This window comes from Apaloderma vittatum, unplaced genomic scaffold (genome assembly GCF_000703405.1).
Source record: "Apaloderma vittatum isolate BGI_N311 unplaced genomic scaffold, ASM70340v1 scaffold13349, whole genome shotgun sequence".
NCBI classification, from domain to species: Eukaryota; Metazoa; Chordata; class Aves; order Trogoniformes; family Trogonidae; genus Apaloderma; species Apaloderma vittatum.
In genome coordinates this window covers 1-20,164 of record NW_009733586.1, presented here as the reverse complement: position 1 = coordinate 20,164, position 20,164 = coordinate 1, and the positions used below count along the sequence as shown (strand labels likewise).

The window sequence follows — 20,164 nt, the reverse complement described above, 5'->3', positions numbered from 1 at the left end:
GATTCGCGGTCCCTTGCCGGGCCCCGTGAGGAGAAGCGCGGTGTAGGAACCGGCCCGCCAGACTGCCCCGTGCGCTGCTCCTCCTCCTCCTCTTCAGCCGCTGACTGTTTCCTTCCTCCCCTGTGCCTGGGCTCCCAGCTGCCCGTTCCGCTGTCTCTTAACATCCCTCCGCATCCGTGCCCGCTTCTGCTTGACCCGAGGCACTTGTTTCTCCTTTCTGTCCCCCGCGGTTGTAGGCAGGCTACACCTGCAGTCAGAACAGATGTAAAGGTCACACAGCTGGGTCTGGGTTTGTTATGTGTGCTTATTTCTGTTGTCCGAAGAGCTCTTTCCTTCTCCTCATCCTCGTGTCCTTTGGAATCCTTCCTGCCACTCGCTGCCAGCACTCAGGAGCTCTCCTCGGGACAGATGGGAGAACTTACTCGGTGGAGAATAAGAGAGGAACCTTCTGGTTTTCCCCCACCCTTCTCCCTGCTTGCTTCAGTTTGTTTCTTCTAAGAGTTCCAGTAGACAACTGAGCAACACGGTGTGTCCAATACCAGCTCCAGTTCCAAAGAGAAACTCCAGAAAGCAAGAAAATCTTCCTGTTTCTCCAAAACAGAAGGAAAAAAAAAAGTCAGTGAGAAACAAACAGATCAGCTCATTTTTGTGTTTAAGAGAAGAGTAGATGTTGCCTTGAAGGATATGGTTTAGTGGTGTTGACAGGGCTAAGAAAAAGTTTGACTCAATGATCTTCAAGGTCTCCTTCCAGCTGAAACTGTTCTGTGATTCTCATGGCACAGCTGTCAGCCCTCCTGCCTTGCTTCTCTGCCCTGTTAGCACACAAAAACCACTCATACTTGAAGTAAACCTCACCTAGAACCGAGCAGCAAGCAATGTGGCTCTAGGTTTTGTCACTTCCAGCTAAAGTTTGTTGACATCACTTGCTGTTCACTTTGAAATGTCTTCCCCACCCCCGCAGACTAATTTGATGGAGAAATAAAAGTGCAGTCACTCAAATGTAATGTTAAATATCTACTATTGCTTTGATATTCTTCAGCTGAAAGCTTCTACCTGGCCTATAGTCAGTTGGCAGTAGGGACAGTGAATTCATCCGAGTATGTAGTGAGACTTAATATCTTTGTGTCATGCTTAATGGTGTAGTGAGCAATAGCAGTGGCTCACAGCAGGAGGGGATGCATTTTATCCTCACAAGACTCCTGTCCTCTACATTGTCTTTCACTGAATTGCAATGCCCACCTGGATCCTTTGCTGTGAAAGTCTTTGTGCAGGTTATTACTTAGTGCAGGAGTAAGGGAAGCAAGTCTAAACAAAGTTAAAACTTAGTCCAAAGCAGGTGAATTTCCCTTTCAAAACTGGCCATTGCCTCTAAGTAGTGACTTATGTCCCCCCACTTTGCCTTCCATGTCTTCTGTGTGATACTACTTCGCTGTTTTACATTCTGGTCTCTGCCACATCCAGTGATCTAGGGTAATCCAATGCTTATAAAGCATTAAATAGTATTTGTGTTTGATTTGATTAAGTATACATAGTTTCTTCTTTTGTATATATGATTTATAATTATTTTGGCCAATTGCAGTTGTGCTCTCATGAGTTACTGTTCTGACACATGTGTCCTGCACCATAAATAAAACTGTACCTTTTTATAGTGGAATTTTTCCGGAGTGTTTAGGATCTGTAGAATAACCACAGCTTTTGTCCAGCCACTTTTAGATTGTTATTAGTGTACGCAGTAAAATGGAAAGTATCCAAAGGCATCTCCAGTTCATAAAGCTGTTTTTCAGAGGAGGCCAATATTGTTACCAGTGTTTTACTGAAATTTCTTTTTTGTTTAAGAAAGGAGATAATATGTCTAAAGTCACCCGACAGATTGATGCCTATCATGAAAATTGAACATTACCTTTGGAGTTTTATTTTCACTAGATCATGTTTAGTATCTTTATTAATGATCTTGATGAGGAGTTTCAGAGCACCCTCAGTAAGTTTGCAGACAACACCCAGTTAGGTTGGTCTGCTTGATGGTACAGAGGCTCTGCAGAGAGATCTGGACAGGCTGGATCAATAGGCTGAGGCCAGCTGAATGAGCTTCAACAAGGCCGAGTACTGGGTCCTGCACTTGGGATGCAACAACCTCAGGCAGTGCTACAGGCTTGGGGAAAAGTGGCTGGAGAGCTGCCAGACAGAGAGGGATCTGGAGCTGTTGATCAACAACTGACTAAATGTAAGCCAGCAGTGTGCTCAGGTGGCCAAGAAGGCCAATGGCATCCTGGCCTGTATCAAAAAATACTGTGTGTGGCAGGAGTAGGGGAGTGATCGTGCTCCTGTACTTGGCACTTGTAAGGCCACAGCTTGAGTACTGTGTTCAGTTTTGGGCACCACAGTAGAAAAAAGATGCTGAGGTGCTGGAGAGGGTCCAGAAAAGAGCAGTGAAGCTGGGGAAGGGTCTTGACAAGAAGTCTTATTAGGAGTAGCTGAAGGACTTGGGATTGTTTAGGCTGAAGAAAAGAAGGCTGAGGGGAGACCTTAACGCTTTCTACAACTACCTGAAAGGAGGTTGTAGAGAGTTGGGTGTTGGTCTCTTCTCACACGTTACAACTAATAGGCCAAGAGGAAATGGCTTCAGGTTGCACAAGGGGAGGTTTAGGTTAGATATTAGGAACAACTTGTACACTGAAAGGATTGTCAAAGACTGGAGCAGGCTGCCAAGGGAAGTGGTTGAGTCTCCATCCTTGGATGTATTTAAAAGCCAGCTAGATACGGTGCTCAGGGACATGGATTAGAAGTGTACCTGGCAGAACTAAATAATGGTTGGACTTGGTAAAGCTCTTTTCTAACCATAATGGTTGTATGATTCTTATGTTAGTGACCGCATTATCCTACAGTTCAGTAAGCTTTTCTTGTGTAAGCGTCACCTTTGAGAAATACGAGACTGAATCAGGCTTGTTTATCTTGAACACTTGTGTGTTTCCTTTCCCCTTACTGTAGCACAAGAACCTCACAGTGAGGGAATGCATATGATTTCTGATATATAGGAAATTGTTATAACTCTTCAAAAAAGATGAGTTTTTATTTGAGAGAATAGGGGAAGAAATTTCAGATTCTCTAAAGGCAAATGAGGTGGCGTCCCTGCCCATGACAGAGGTTGGATTAAAGGTTCCTTCCAGCCTAGGCCATTCTGTGATTCTATGAAATGGAAAAAATCTTCCAGGATTCAAAGCTCGATACTTGTGTTTTATTTTCCCCTCTGTGAGGAAACACATCTAACTGGGAGGTGAATTCTATCCTGAGGACTTTGTCAGAGCTAGTTTTTTTATCTGAACCTTTTCCAAACCATTTGTCATTCTGCTTTTAACAACCTTTACTTTTTGAGTTGGGATACGCTTGTCCTCTGTAACTAGGCCACATCATTGGCTTTTGTAAGTGACTTAATGTCCTGATTTGGGCTAAACAGGGCCAAATCTGTTCAGTGTTTTTACTTTTCAGCTCAGTCTCTTCTAAGAGACTGCACTTTCTGAAGTTGACAGCATATTTTTGCAGACAGTGTCTGCCTCTAGAAGTGATAACACTTGATGTTTATAGTTGCTACCAGGGATTGGGATGCAGAAAGGCTCTTGCTTATACTCACCCCTGTAGTGACCAAGGTCACTGCAGGATCTGGTGTACCATGTTAGGAGTGCCAAGAAGTAAAAGGGCTGCAAGGAAGTGAAAAAGCTTCACCTCTAGGGAGGAGCAGACAGGATAGCTGACCCAAATCTGACAAAGTATTCCATTCTGTATACGTCATATTCAGTACAAATCTGAAGGGCTGCAGGGGTTAAAAACCTCTTTCTCTTCTTCAATGGCTGGAGGTGTCTGTTCCATTCATTCTTCTTCCTTTGATCCCAATCCTAAGTTCCCAAATCCAGCTCTTGTACCCAGTTCCCCTCTGCTGCTGAGCCTGGGGCTTCCCTGGCACCTGCCTGCTCTGCAGCATGAGTGGTGATTGCCATCAGCAGGGGAAGTTGAGTTCAATTTAATTTTTTAGATATTTGTATACATTTCAGTATTTTCACTATTTCCTTATTAGTACTATTATTGTTTTATTAAAGCTGCTTCAATTTTCTTTGCCAGTCTGTAAGTCTCTCTGCCTTATTCCTGTTCCCTTCTCATCTGGGGAGGGAGAGGGGTTAGAGAGCATGTGTCCCGCTTATAGTGGCCAGCCCAGCCTTAACCCTTGGCACTTAATAATACTCATTGCGTTATTCTGGATCACTTCTTCTATACCTCCCAGACTCTCAGGGGTTTTTTTGTTTGTTTTTAACTGATTCCTGTTCAGTTCCCATGTGTTGCCTGATCTAATCAAGAGGTGGCATCCCTGGCAGCAGGGAGGCTGGATTAAAATGATCTCTAAGGTCCCTTCCAGCCTAGGCCATTCTATGATTGTATGAAACTGTACTGAGAAAACTCTGTTGATGTGTCCCCAGGGAATCGTTTCCTCTTAATTCTAAACCTATTGGAGGTTATGAGACATTTAAAGAATCTGCTGCTGGTCTAGTTGATGGATGGATTGAAGAACATATTGGAAGGATGAAAAAGTTCCTTCCAGGTATGCTGGGATACTGCTTCCACTAGTTTTCCAGCTTGAAACAAGAATATAAAGGGACACCCTGCAAATCGATATCCCTAAGATGCTGGCAGTTCAGTTCCAGCTGTTGGTTTAACAGCACACTGAAATCAAAGGAGAATGAAGTGGTCTCAGGAGCCAGTCAAGTTGGTGTTAATATTGAAGTTTATAAGTTTTATTTTCTTCTATTCTCTAGGGCTGCTTTGTTTTTAAACCAGGTCCCAAGAAGAGAAGGGTGTCTCAGAAACCAGGTTAGTGCATTTTGATATATGTTTCTGTGCTTGAGAAGGGTTAATCCTAGGAGGTTCACCACATCTGATCGGGTTGTGTCATAACTGTGTGAAGATTTCTGTGGCTCCCTGATGTTGATATTGCTGAAAACTCGTTTCTTTGGAGGAACCCCAGCAAACTGTTGTCTAGTGTAAATTCTCTTATTCTCCAGCAATCAAGATTGTATAGCTATCTTTGTCTATGCATTTTTTTTTTACAAGATAACTCCTTTTCATGCTACCATAAATTGTTTACTGACTGACGAGCTATTTATCTGAAGAGTCTGAATGAGCCTCATTTAAGCTATGGGAATCAAAATTGATACCCCATTCATAAGTCTCGTCATATTCTGGGTAGTTTGCCTAAGTTTCTGAAGGAGTAGAAGAAAGAAAAGCTGTATATAAGATCCTATTGCTTCTGTCCGCTAGTCTTTGTTATATATATGTTTTGTCCAGCCTATATGCTGTGTATACAGGTCTCTTGTCATTTGAAGAAGACTGAACAAGACTGATTCTTATTGTAGCCACATATAACGCTGCTTAAATAGTTGTTGTTTGAGACTTTGTTAGAAAATGTACTGTTCTTATTCCCAGGTTAAACTTTTTTTGGCATCATCAGAGCTGTCAAAAGGTCTGACCATTGGTATTAAATAAGTAGAGAGGAAAGTAATAAGGCCAAATTTTGTGGAAATCACCATGGGCTCAGTCATTACCAGAGGGTCTTACTGTAACACCTACTTCAAAAAATTAATCCCAAGTTATTTTTTTCTGTGGGCATTGGCACATCTGTAGCTCAGGGAATGAGAGGCAGGAACATAGAATCCAGTTTGTCATTCTAAGTCACTGCAAGATAAATAAACTACCAAGACCTGTCCACTTAAACCACAGTGAAACTTTGCCCCTTACTGGATAGATTCTGTGATTATGTTTTCATTTTTGCAAGATTAGTAATGCTTGGATAAATCCTAATAAACATATTGTTCTAGTTAGTGAATGCTTTGAGACAGAAAAATTAATTTGCCTGAACTACTCCTAAAAGAGAGGCAGAGGTGAGCTAGTTCAGCTGCTCACAGCTGTTAGTTGGAATGGTTTTCTAAATAAACAGTACTTTGATGTGCATCCGTCCAGTTTGGAAGCTCAAACCTGGCAAGTGTGAAGTTTCAGTTACGAAACTTTGTGGCATTGATAGTTGATAATACTGTTGCACTCCACAAAAGGCCTTCTGTGCACATTTGCACCTATAACTTGAGTTTTGGTAGTATAAAAAGAGTATTATGCCTTGGTATAATGCTAATATTGTGATGGCTAGGTTTTCTTTATCTAAAAGCCTAAGACCTGTGTAATCAGAGGGGGTTATGTACTTTAAGGGATTTTACATAGAGGTACAAGTGAGGTATTAATTTAGGGGAGATGATGAGAATGGAGGATGAGGGATTCCTCTTGTTCATCACTGACAGAGCTGCTTTAGGCGTTTTTAATGTTTTTTTGGAGATTGAATGTAGTCATCAGCTGGTTCTTTTCTAGAGATCAGACCACTGCTGCTGCTCCACTGAATGGCCACCAAATGGACCTTGATGGCTAGCAAATTAATTTTTTTGTATGTATATGTTTAGGAAAAAAAAATCAATTGTTGTGTTTAGTGTTTCCTTGTGGCAACAGTAACAGTCTGTTTACTTGACCTTCAGACTTTGTGTTCTTCCAGCTGATGTTAGTGAAGCCTTAAAGCTATACCAGGCCTGCTAAATGTATGCTGGAAGTAGAAGAATGGTTCCAAACCTGTGCAATTTTTTCACTTGTTTGTTTGTTTTAGAGGAAATGTAGACTGTGTGAATGTGGGAGGAAAAAAATGAGAAAAATGCCACTCGTATTGGTTTCTGTTCAGTCTCCTATTTTTCTCCCAGCTCGTGTCTTCCTTTCTTCCATCTGGAAGCTGATGGAGAGTTTCTGTACTCAGATTTGTGGGGCAGAGCAGCACCTGGGAAGCCAGATGTATTCAGACAATGAGCCAAGACACTGTTTTACCAAAAAGGATCTGATTCTCCTTTTCTTTTTCATGAAGAGCATGTATAGGAGTGAGCCAGAAATCTGTGCCTAGTTTGCACTTAAAAGTTTTGCTGGCATGGTTGTGTATTTTCAAAGATTTGGAGGAAAAAAAGTATTTTAATAATAAAGGCTGTTTCCTCTGATTTAGCCTTTAGCTCATCTGGGCCTTGAGATAGAAGCCAGTTCTTTACCTGCTGCCTGCCTGCTTGGGTAATAGACTCTGCTTGTTCCCTTGCTTCTTCTACCAGATTCCAGCAGTTAATTACTTGGTTAAGAGAAAAGTCATCTTGCCCAGATACACACCTATATTAAGATGTTCTTGTTTTAGTAGGATGCTTTGCTTCTTATTCTCAGCAAAAAAATGTTTTGTTTTAATCATTATATTTGTGCTTGCCTTTACTTTCTGATTTTCTAGCTAATTATTTCGGAGAAGGAGAGAATGATTCAGAGGATGCTCAGTCGCGGTTTGTTACTTGTCAATCTTTGTGGAGTCAGATCAAGTTGCAAACAGAGGTGAGTCTCATACCTCGTACAAAAGCAGTAGTTTGCATTTTTAACAGTACTGCTTGCTTCTTTGTTTCTGGAGATTGTTTTTACACGCTTAAAAAGGCAATTAGTTAAAGCAATAAAAGGGCCAGAAATACCGAGTCTGCAGTCCCTGTCCAGAATATAAAATAATCATAAATCCATCAATTACATATTACTTCTAACTGCAGAACTACATACTTTTAATGTTTCAGCTGCTGCTTTTAAGCTTCTCTTGTTACTAGTTGTCCTTCTTATTAATTTTCCTCTCTTTTCTACCTTCAATTCAGTTATATACTTGCCAGTCTCCTGATGATTTTAGGCTGCTCTTGACCTCAGTGTTACAATATTCATAGCAGCCCAGGATTCACACTGGATTTATGTGAATAGAACTGCATGGGTCTCAAATACTGAATGGCACAGCTGCAAGCATGCTCTATTGCATTAGTATGGACAGTGTCGGTGAGGTTGTCTAGTGGGGATCAGAGTTAATTTCAAACTGAACTGTGGCCTCCTAATTGTTGTGTGTTAGATGGCATGCTGTTGCTTTGTCCCTGTAACCAGCTGTGAATAATTGCTTCCGTACAGCAGGGATTTCCTCCTCTATTCAGTGTCAAGGATTCTGGGCAAGTATTCCATACTCCTTTGCCTGCTCTTGGGCTCTGGACATTATGAGACCTTTTTTTCCAAGGTTTGTTTTGGGTGATACAGTAGAAGCCAGCTGGATGTAGCTTACAATCTGGATCCTTGATCTAAGCCCATAAATTCCTCTAATTCTGTTACTGCTATTCCATGATCCATCTCACTTTGACTAGTCAGCACCCTTTTACAACCATAACTAGCCAGACTGTTCAAAGCAGCGTGCTATGTCGTGATGCTGATTATAGAGAACACAGAGGAGTTTGTGGAGGTACATTTGGTATCTTCCTGACAAATGTTTTGGCTCGATGGGTTAGTTTACCAACATTGGCAGTAATGTTGGCAGCTGCACCAGAAGCAGCTACTATGGTGGACTTTAGGGAAGATGACATTCTGTAGCTACTTCTGGAAGACCTTTTCTTGGATCTTCTTTCTTTGGTGCAGTGTTGTCAGAGCTTTTGAGACAATGTTTCTACATCCTAAAGTGTGGCTGCAGGATTTTCAGGTTGAAGTGATCTTTTTTTTTCCTAGTGCTCTGCAAGGATTTCTTCCAGAGCAGCAGTCAGAGCCCATCATAGCAAAACCCTGCCTTAACCACTCAGAAGCACAGACAGAGCTTTTGCCTTCTGGAAAATCATTCTTTCCTGTTCTGAATCTCCTGTTCTTGTTTTCTTTGAGGCTGCTAGGAATTTGCTAAATAATTTCTTCTGTTCTTCTCCTCATGGAGAACAGTTCGTCCTACTTTGACAACTTGGTATGGGCCTTGCCTTAGAGTTTGATTTACCCAAGGGCAGATTACCTGCAGTTACTTTTGCTGCTACATAGAGAATTTTCTTTGTCCAGCTTCTGGGGTGTCTCCTGTATTTTTTCTGCTGAGTTTTGAGTTACTACCCTTTTATGCCATTGTTGGCAAACTTGGAGGTGATGATCTTACATATAAAATTGTGTGATAATTCAAGTTGGAAGGGACCTTAGAAAGTCTCTAGTCTGAACTTCTGCTTCAACCAGCAGCATCTGTGAGGTCAGACTAGATAGGTGAGGTCTTTATCCAGTCAAGATTTTATTTCTTATATATTTTCAAACCTTCCTGTAGTAAACCTGACCTATGGCAGAATACCTGTGAAGTGTGTTGCTTGCTGGTTTGGACTTCTAAGGGTTCTGGTAGCGTGCTAAGGGAGCCTAGCAGGATATCCTCCAAAGCTCAGAGGACTGCTCTGGGGACATATGGTAATACAGGAGCTGTTACGATACTGTTATAAAGCTGATTCTTCTAAAATGCCCTATTACAGTTTCTTCTGAGTTGCCGTAGAATTTATCAAGTGGGAGCTCAGAGGTGCGCAATCAACATCAGAAAGGCCAGAAGAATATTTTTTAATAAGTAGAGGGTGAAAAGAATAAGATTGCTTTGTGTACAGTATTATTAGTTGTTCAGGAGAGCAGAAGCAGTGCTTCTGTGTAATGGAAATGGAGCTGGGGTTTTTGAGCAGGCATCATGTGCAATCTCCTGGAGATGTGACCTTAACTCCTGTGATTGTCGCCTCTGCTAGAGATGGCCTTTGCCAATTCGTTTAAAACCAAGTTCACTGCTGTGTCACTTCTTCTGGCTAATAAATCTTGATGATGATTTTATTGGAGGCAGGGTTTTAATCTTGTTTCTAACATCTGTGTTCTAGAGTGTATATTAATATCCTGAACTTCAGACATTTCTTATGTCTTTTCTAGCAGAAGGCGTCTCTTGGATTAGAGACAGATCTTTCAAATGCACATACATAATGAAAGAAATAATAATGCTGCCACTATATATCTTCATTTTTAACTCCCCCTGTTTTCTATCACCTTTCAGTATATTCCTGCATATGCATATTCTTTTATGAAAGTCATCCAGAAGGGCAAAAGACAAGGTAGCAAATGTGGCAGTTATGTGGCTTAGTATTTTTTCTTATAAAATATACTTAATGCTTTCCTTTATTGTTATTATTTTTTCTTTCATCCTAAACTAGATTTGGAGGAGCTGAATGTTTGCCCTCATTTAGATCTGTTTGCAGGGTTTTGCAGACCAAAAGGGAATAATAGGCATTTTCATGACCATTCTCCCAGAAACTACTTATATTGTTTTATTCTTTCTATGTCACTCTTTATAACATTTTTTTTTTCTTCTTTAAAGCCTATGGTGTGACAACACAGTTAAGCTCGATTGCTTTCCAAGTTACTGTGGAAGCATTTGACCAGAAGTTCCACTGCGTTTGCCACACAGTGAATAAATTAGGGTGTTTATAGTTCATAGAGGTGGTGGGTCGACCCTGGCTGGACACCAGGTGTCTACCACAGCCACTCTGTCACTCCCCTCCTCAGCTGGACAGGTGAGAGAAAATACGAGAGGCTCATAGGTTGGCATGAGGACAAGATCACTCACCTGTTACTGTCGCAGGCAAAACAGACTCCACTTGGGGAGAAATTAGTTTAGTTACCAATCAAATGAGAGAAGGGTAATGAGAAATAAAACCAAATCTTAAAAACACTTTCCCTCCTCCCTTCTTCGCAGGCTCAGCTTCTCTCCTGATTTTATCTATATCCTCCACCCTAGCAGAACAGGGGGATGAAGAATGGGTGTTGTGGTCAGTTCACACATTGTCTCTGCTCCTCCTTCCTCCTCAGGGGAAGGGCTCCTCACATTCTTTCCCTGCTCCAGCATGAGGTCCCTCCCATGGGAGACATGGAGTCCTCCACAAACTTGTCCAACATGAGTGCTTCCCAAGAGCTGCAGTTTTTCATTAACTGTGCTGATGTGGAGCCCTTCCATGGGGTGCAGTCTTTCAGGAGCAGAATGCTTCAGCATGGGTCCACTGTGGGATTTATCCCAAGAGCTGCAGTTTTTCATTAACTGTGCCGGTGTGGAGCCCTTCCACAGGTTGCAGTCCTTCAGGAGCAGAATGCTTCAACGTGGGTCCACTGTGGGGTCCCAAGTTCCAGCAAAGCTGCACCAGCATGGGATTCTCTTTCCGCAAGGCCACAGGTCCTGCCTGCTCTAGTGTGGGCTTCCATGGGGTCACAGCTTCCTTCAGGCATCCAGCTGCTCCAGCATGGAGTCCTCTATGGGCTTCAGGTGGACATGTGCTCCACTGTTCATCTCCATGGGCTGCAGGAGGACAGCCTGCCTCACCGTGGTCTTCACCTCAGGCTGCAGGGGAAATCTCTGCTCTGGTGCCTGGAGCACCTCCTCTCCCTCCTTCTTCACCGACCCAGGTGTCTGCAGAGTATCTGCAGAGTTGTTTCTCTCACACATTCTCGCTCCTTTCTCCAGCTGCAATTGCTCTTATGCAGGAATTTTTTTCCCTTAAATCTGTTATCCCAGAGGTGCTACCGCCGTCACTGATGGGCTCAGCCCTGGCCAGCTGGAGGTCCATCTTGGAGCAGCTGGCACTGGCTCTGATGGACACAGGGGAAGCTTCTGGCAGCTTCTCACAGAAGTCACCCCGGTAACGCCCACACTACCAAAACCTTGCCATGCAAACCCACTACAACAGGAACCTTAGTCTTGCTTAAAATTTTACCCTGAAGTTTTAGGGATTAAAAATTATGTGAGAAAGGGGTAGGAAAAGGAAGATACTCTGGTGTTTCCACATTTTTATAAATAAAATCTCTCTGTGTTTGTTTACAGCAAATACAGGAAGACTTGAATAAGCAGTTGTTTGATAATCTAGTAAATTTTTTGAGGCAGTCTCATTCTAAGTTCCAGGAGAAGACAACAGAATGGGCTTGTCGGATGAAGTCCAGAGAAATCCCTACTGCAGCTCTTGTCTTAGGTAATTTTTTTAAGATGTATTTTATGTATATCTGCTGAAAAACTGACGTAGAGATTAAACAAAAATATATTGCTGACTTCCAGCTATTACTGTGAGCAATATCAGCTTCAGAAATGTAAATAGAAGAGATTGGGCTGGGAGAAGGAAGCAGGATAAGACCTCCTTCCCCTTTGTCTGCATGTATAATAGTCCAGTAAGTTAACACCTTCACTAAAGGTCTGTCTTGTGCAATTGGTAGTGATTTGGCTTTCTTTTTTTTTTTCCCCTGAGGTACTGGAGATGCTTTGATTCTGTCACAGTTCCTGCCACTAACATGCTTCATGGTTTCTGTGACTAACCATGAAATTACACAGCTTTTGTATTTCTGATATATGTTCTTGCATTGCATCTTTATGTGTAGGAAAGCAGTGTCATCTTGGAAAAGAAGCAGAGGGTGAAGGCAATAGCTGAATTTCTTACTACTGAAGTTAATGATATTTTGAAATCTTTTTTTCTTTGTTTTTTCCACCCTCCTTTCTTTCAGAGGTTTGTAACTGTAATCCTCAACCTGGTTCAAGGGTAGCTGATTGCATTTGCAGTGGCTCATTCTAGGGAACTTAAAACCAGGCCTGTGCTTCAAATTTACTGTGTGAGCACTAACAAAGCCTGGAAAGTAGTCTGGTTTTGTGGGTGGCGAAAGTGAGAAGCTCCTGTGGAAGAATTGCCTTTTGGAGGGTCTTGTTCTTTTTTTGGTTGACTAAGGATGTTAACAAAGGCAGTGAATGTGAAGCAGTTCATAGTAAATTTGGACTGCAGTTCATACTAACTTGTAGTAATTTTCACCCTTACATAAACCATGTGAGGATCCAGGTCTCAGGTGTTTGCACAGCTCTCCTTCTAGGGAAGGTGAATTTCATCTTCGTGTCTGCAGACCTTAGATGACTGTAGGTGGCTTCTGAGGGTATGAGTAGCAGGAAAGTTAGAAAACCAATTCCACTTCTTGGAGATTTGCACGCTTGAAAAATCTTTCTGTAAAATCCACCAAACTATATAAGTGTTCTTTGCAGTGATTCCCTGTTCCTTCTAATCAGCTAGTATTAACATGGATCTTGTGCTAGTTTTTCATCCTTCCTCGTAGATGATGCAGTGCTTTTCATTCCTTCCTTGAATATTTGAGGTGTCTTCTGTTTTTTGTCTGCTGTTCAATTTGTTACTCAGTCACAAATCACAGGAAAAATGCCCTTTGAAATTTGTCTTCCTTTCAAGGTGTAAATGTTACGGATCATGACTTGACTTTCAGAAGTATCTCAGAAGTCCTTCAGAATAAAGTTACTCCTTATATAGCCTTGCTGGAAGGCAAAGATTGCCCAGGTAGATACTGCAATAGCTTTGCTGTTTCTTCTGATTAAGCTATCATTTAACTAGAAATTCTAGCTTTTTGTCTGCAAATGTAAAAATAATGGGATGGAGGGATCTTGAAAACTGTTTCTAAAGATTTGCTCAGTCTTGTGTTAACACAGCAGTAATGCCTACTGTATTTTAAGAGGTATCCAGTTCTTTTAAAAACAACGAAGACTGAAATGTTACTTAGTTGTAGCATCAACATCAAGAGCATGCTGCTTAGTATATTGCACGTTGGTATTGTAGGTTGGTTTTCTTCTTGTTTAGTTGGACGATGTATGTATGCATTCTATATTTTTATATGCTTACAGTCATGTTATTGCAGTGAGGGAATGGGTAAAATAAAATATTGTCCCACTCTACTTGCTACTGCTTTATTTTTCAAGTAAAAAGATTTAAATCACTTACAGCAGCATCCCTAGCTCTGTGGATTGGCTGCCTTATTTTTAGGTCACTCTAATAGCATGTGGCTGGAGTTCAGGAAAGGTGCAGGGCCAACATCTTAACCTGAATTGTTGCTATCTAGGCAAATTAATGGGATATTTTTTATTGCATTAACAATATGCATATTGTGAATACTCTTCAAGCTTTCTGGAGCTTGGGATGGGCATTCCAGAGGGAGAAGGAGAATAATTAGAAAAGCAAAAAATAGTAAGCAAGCCCTTGGGGTAATCTTTTAGAGTATGAGTGGAGAAGTGTTACTGAATAACAAAATGTCTCTACTCTGTGTCTAAAAATCTTTTGTGAAGGCATAAAAAACCTGATGCAGAAGCTTATGGGGCAGCTGATGAACTGCTACGTCGATGTGGACTCAGTGGAAGATGAGAGCTGTGTGCAGGTTTCTCAGAGTAGAGTACGTTGTTCAATGACTTCTCTTATCAACTGGTACAAGAGTGTAACAAAGGTAGGATTATTTGTATTAAATTATTTTTGTATCATCCGTTTATAAAAATGCCTGATCTTTGGTGCTTTATAAAATGAAAGTGAATAACTCAAACTTCTGTGCCATAGTGAAAAAATGCCAAAGGTCAGCTTTTCATTTATTACTAAGAAATAACTGAGACTGAGGTGATTTGAATATAAATCTGTAACATATATGATAAATGTAGCATTAGTTTCTGAGGAGGTATGACTGTCAGAATTCTGAAGAACAAGCAAAAAGTACTGTTTTATCATATGTTTATTTCGGAACTAGAAACTTAAAATGCAGTATCAGCTTCATGCCAGATGCTTTTCTCCCAGGAGTGCTGAGATGTTTTGTTTATTAAAACAAAATTTAAGCAAGAACAGCCATCCAGGGGAAAGGCATTGTATTAGTGGTAATGTGCTATTATGTCATCCACAGCCCACACTACATAAATGAGCATTGAGAAAATAACTTTCAAAATGTTTTTTTTTATCATTGTATTTAAGAAAGCTAATGAAGTTTTAAGTTTTGTTTCTGTCATGAGTAAAAGCTAGAACTGATTTTATGATGACTTCACCAGAGCAGTGTGGTAATCAAAAGTTTAATGAGTGTGTGCTTTTTCTATTTCTGGGTAAAGATGTAGGAAATGAGCAGCATCCATGTACACAACTCAAATCCCTGAATCCCAACAGAATTTCACCAGTTCTGTGCCACAGACCTATTCTTGTCTATGTTGTAATGTTGGTTTTTAAAATCTGTGTATTCTTTATACTTCATGCTGTGCCAAACAGAAGAAATAAGAAAGAAAAATTGCAATTCTAGATGCAAATAATAAATACAACCCTAGCAAAAAATCAGTCATGTCACTTTGGAGCATTATAGTATCATAGATGCGATTCAGTCTTTTTCTTTTACTGTATTCTGTTTATTAATGCATAATGAAAGACTTCAAGGAAAGCGATTTCTGAAACTCCAAGCAGAAAAAGAGCTTCCTCTTCTAGACACTGTCAATCTCCTCTGGTTGTAGTTATATTCAAAGATTTGGAAAGTTTCACCACAAAAGTACTTCAAGACTTCATAGTCATCAGCAGGTAACTTGACCTGAATTTTAGTTCTTTTACTCAGTACCGGTTGTCTACTTGCAGCTGTTTCAAAGTGTAACAGTAAGACCAGTGGAGTGTTGGAATCAAAATATTGATGCTGCTTCTTTGCAGCAGCAATTGAGCAAAAACCTTTTTGCTAGGTTTTGGGGTAAGTTATCCTAAAGCTAACTTGGGACTCTGAACCAGAATTCCTATGGGTTGGGTTGAGATGTTGGGTGGCTGATTTAATTATTTAAATAAGGGGATTTATCGGTACTGGTTGTTACAGAATTTGCGATTGTGAAACTACTCTTTAAAGATGCCTAGGTCTTTCTTCTGTAGACTTGTAAAATTGTTTTCCAAGTGTATTTTTTGTATGACTATGGATGGAATTCTGTTTTTTTCAAAAAAAAGAACCTTTTAAGAGTCAGTTCTGTGAATGTTTTCAGGAGATAGGACCAATGCATTAATCTAACTGAAAAGGTGCTTTTTATGCCACTTCTGAAATTTGAATCCTAAAATATGATTTAATTTGCTTTTCTACTTCAGGGCTTTAAATAGCATCCTTTCTTTTTCATTTTACTCCACATTAAAACTCTTTTGGTTTATTGACAAGAAATCTTTTAATTTACCCCTTTATGCATCTAAGCTTAGTGCTGTAGTAGAAACTCAGTGCATTTGTTTCATGACTTTCTATAATGTAACTGTTATGTTGGATTTTTTTCTCCCTTCCTCTGTGATCTAGTCAACATATCCACGAATTACCTCTAGTACTGATTTTTGGAATTGCTACATCTCCGATGATTATCCACAGCTTACTTCCTCATTCTGTATCCTCTCTGCTGTGCATAGAGCTTTTCCAGTCCCTTTCCTGTAAGGAGCACCTGTCTACCCTAATTGACAAGGTAATTCCCTTCCTAAATAGAATCATAGAATCACAGAATGGCCTAGGCTGGAAGGGACCTTAGAGATCATCTAGTCCAACCTCCCTGTCATGGGCAGGGACGCCTCTCAACTAGATCAGGCTACTCAAGGCCTCATCCAGGCTGGCCTTGAACCCCTCAAGCGAGGGGGCATCCATAACTTCTCTGGACAATTTATTCCAGAGTCTTGCCACCCTGGTACTGAAAATTTTTTTCCTAAGATCCAATCTAAAGCTATTCTCCTTTAATTTAAATCCATTTCCCCTTGTCCTATTGGTGGACACGTGCAAAAAGTCCCTCCTCAGCCTTCCTCTAGGTTCCCTTCGGGTATTGCAAGGCAGCTATTAGGTTCCCCTGGAATAGGAGGAGTGTGTGTATATTCAGGCACAGTGTACATGTGTGGCCTTTAAAAGCTGGTTTGTTGGAAGCTTTTGAAATGGAATTTATTTCTGAGAGCTCTGGATTTTGGATATTTCTGCTTTTTGCTGCAGTGCAGCTTCATATTGAGAGTTGCCTTCTCACATTGAGACCCACTCACACACTTTCTTTTAATTTTTCATTTTCATTGACGTCTGTGCATACGTGCTTGGGCAATTACACTTTGACATTCCCACCTCTTCATTAAAGCAATGCTTTGATTTGAGATTTTTCTTTGCTCCAGAAAAAGGTATCTTTAAACATAGAAAAATACAATCCAGCCTGAATTTTGATGCCTGTGAAAGATTAGCAGTTATCCAAATGGCCAAGCCATATAGATACTGTGCCTGTGCAGTTCTGGATACACCACTTTGTGCAGAATTTCCAAAATCAGTGTTACCCATGCTGAAAATAGCGGCATCCCTGATTGTTAGAGCAATCTCTGTTCTGTTTGCAGTTTTGAAAATAAATGCAAAAGTAGTGTTAAGCAAAATTAACTTCAAACGTTGTGTATTAGTAAAAGGAGCCTACAAAAATGTGGAATAATAAACAGAAAATCAATCTTTTCGTGAATGTTTTCGTAGAAATACTGAGTTTGGAAGTTGGCAGTGTGTTTAGTATCTTGTTGAGTTGAATGCTGATACATACTGAGAGTTGTATCAGATTGGATATGTAAATTTTGCTGAGTTGAATTCTGAAAAAAAATCTGCTACGGCTACTTTTCCTTTTTTGTCTCCTTTAGCTGCTTCTGACAGGCCAGTTTCCCTTTAAGCTGGGTGAGAAAGTTCTGCGGGTTCTCATCAACATATTCTTGTACCATGATCTTTCTGTCCAGAATTTTATCAAAGGATTTCAGGTAAGCAATGGTAACAAGAACTCAAATTATGATTGTGAGAACAAAGGGTAGTTACTAGACACTGAAAGATTTCTTAGATCCTAATCTTGCTGTCACTGAAATGGATGAAAAACCTCCTTTGGAAACAGTTTGGATCTGTGAACTGGTGGATGTTTTAAGGTTAAAACCATAACTGCTAAGGTTTTAAGAGAAACCTTTGTAGGACAGGTATGAAGAAGCATGTGAAAACTTACTCTGCCACAAAAACCTCTATCTAAAGGTTCCGTTTGAAAGGGTAACCTGCCTTAGGGAGTGGAAAGACCTATATTTTATTGTAGCTTCTAACGCCTCTACCAGAACTCTCCATCACTGATCCTCCAGGTTCTTTACTCTGATTTGTCATGATGTTGTGAGTAGGCTACAGCAGCACCTCTTCCATGCTTGAACTCTTCTGGCACAGTTTCTGGGGGCACACTTTTGTAGCTTTTCACAGAAACAGGAGCTGTAGGGTCACCTACTTTGTACCTCAGGGAGGGTAGTGCTTGTGCACCAAGCAGCTGGTGCAGCAGTGTAGGAGTTACATTTACTTTCTCAGGAGACAAAATGAAAGACTTCAGGGTTTCCAAAACTAGTTTTTACAGAGCATGATAATTTTATTTTTATTGACTTGTTTTCATATCAAGATGTATTTCTGTATCCAAGTTTCCTTGTAGATTTTGTGGATTGCGAAAAAGGGTTCTCCGGACAATTTGTAGTCCCTGTAATCTGTTTTAATGTGGCATTGTGAGATTGTTTCTTTCTTGCCTGGTTCCATGTGTGAACTTGTTAGTAAAACAGGCCCCTTTAGTATCATATGCCTTTAAAGTGTCTCCGATTCTTTGATATTTAAGATTCGATAATTACACGTGGCCAGGAGAAGTATCCTGGCTGTAGTATCTCTTCCTGCACACAGACCTGCATGTATGTTGGTACATTTCAGCTCATTGTATTTGAAAGAGTGAAAGAGTCACCAGGATTTAATGATTTCCTCATTGGCCTGATACAAAAATGCAAGTCCTAGCCCTGACAGCACATGGCTGTGCTCAAGGATGAAGCAATTTCAGATTAGATTTCCTAAGTGATACATACAAGGGATCACCATCATCTCATTATGTCAAGGAGTGATGTTAAATTTTCTGACACGAAGTGTCTTTCCCTCTTTGACATTTTTCTGCTTTAAAAGGTTTTGACTTGGAGTTTTGTTTTGTTTTTAAGAACAAATGTGATAAGTATATGCTACTATTCTGCAAGGCCCTGATGCTGCAAACATTTAGTGCAGCTGAAATCAGTGGTAAAGAGCATTGTATGTAGGTATAGTAAGCTCTTAGTGGTGTATTTTTGTGTACATGAAACAGAAATTGAAATCAGGATGTGTGATAAGTTTGCTTGTGTATAGGAGTTACTTTTCATATCTGTAAATATACTTTGTTATTTGTGAGTATTGGAGCTGAATATGTAATCTAAAGAGTGCAGTGATTGACATAAGTCAATAGAAGATACATGACAAGCCATAGTTACCATTATGTAAGGGAGGAAAAGATGAGGTACTGGAAATTAATAGCACATACAGCAAAAAAACAGTAATTATTTGACTGTATTTAAAACTGGAATAATCACTGTCCTGTAGTGACTTAAGGAATATTTATGAACTATAATGAATTTTTTGTAAAGGAATACCATTACTGCCATTGTAGTATATGCACTGTAGAAATAAGAAAGCATTAAAAGGTAGATGTAGTAGACAGGATGAATTTTATTAACATCACTGGTCCTTGCTTTGTTTTTCAGATCTGTGTGGTGGAGCACTTCTATTCCCAGCCTCTTAGCATACTGTGCTGCCAACTGGAAGACATTAAGAAGAGGGTAAAGGCTTTAGGACATGATCAGTGTGAAAACATTCGAAGACTGCCCTCTTTTAGAAGGTAAAATGGGAAATAAATTTTTGGAAAATCTTACATTTAATCAGCTTTAACTAAAAAAAAAAAGAATCTGTAAGTATAGTTCTGTGGAAAATGTAGATCACTTGTGTGTGTGTGTTTCTGTAGCAAAGGTAAATCCATCAAAAAGGAAGACAGTTCTAAATAATTTCAGGAGGCCTTAATTTTCCAGTCTAGAGAGTATAGCTTCTGTGATGTGTAATCTCTTGAATTTTTTTTCTCTTGTTCTTCATACAGAAATGAGCTATTATGGCAAGTAACCATAAATCACTTTTGAACTTGTTAAGCTGACCTGGAGTATAATCTCTCAGGGTTTGGAGTGGCCTTTGAATTTGCTGGATTTGACTTTTCCTTTTTGAATCTTTCCAAAGAGGTTCTTATGCCAGCATAAACTTCTTACATTTTTTTAAACTCTGTAACGTAATATTTATGTTCTTGTTTTTTCTTGCCATTAGGTATGTGGAAAATCAAGTATCAGAGAAACAGATTGCACTGCTGACAGCAGATGACTCTTTAAAGGTAAAATGTGAAGAATATCTTTGGAGAGCAAAAATAACTTCCCCAATACATTAGTTTGTGGAGCATAATAAAATACAAGGCTGAGATGTATAGTTCTGTATAACTCTTTCATATAACATATGCTGTGCTTCATGTCCAGTAATGGAGAACTAGGATCAGCAGGTCAAAATTCCGAATCTCTAGGGTTGCTGGGAATTCCAGAATCAAAGAATTGGAAGGGAGCTCAAAGATCATCTAGTTCCA

The 20,164-nt window shown here is 40.2% G+C and overlaps 1 protein-coding gene across 1 annotated transcript; it reads left to right on the top strand.

Moving 5' to 3' along the window:
• Nucleotides 1–4,463: 4,463 nt before the first annotated feature.
• Nucleotides 4,464–19,921, top strand: LOC104268291 (origin recognition complex subunit 3-like; the record flags this gene model as incomplete). The annotated part of the gene is given in 11 exon segments (XM_009875957.1): nt 4,464–4,585; nt 4,777–4,854; nt 7,331–7,428; nt 11,738–11,882; nt 13,128–13,232; nt 14,012–14,166; nt 15,115–15,260; nt 15,997–16,156; nt 17,334–17,447; nt 19,254–19,387; nt 19,858–19,921. Coding segments are annotated over 11 exon segments (1,321 nt in total), but the record flags the coding sequence as incomplete, so codon positions are not given.
• Nucleotides 19,922–20,164: the final 243 nt, after the last annotated feature.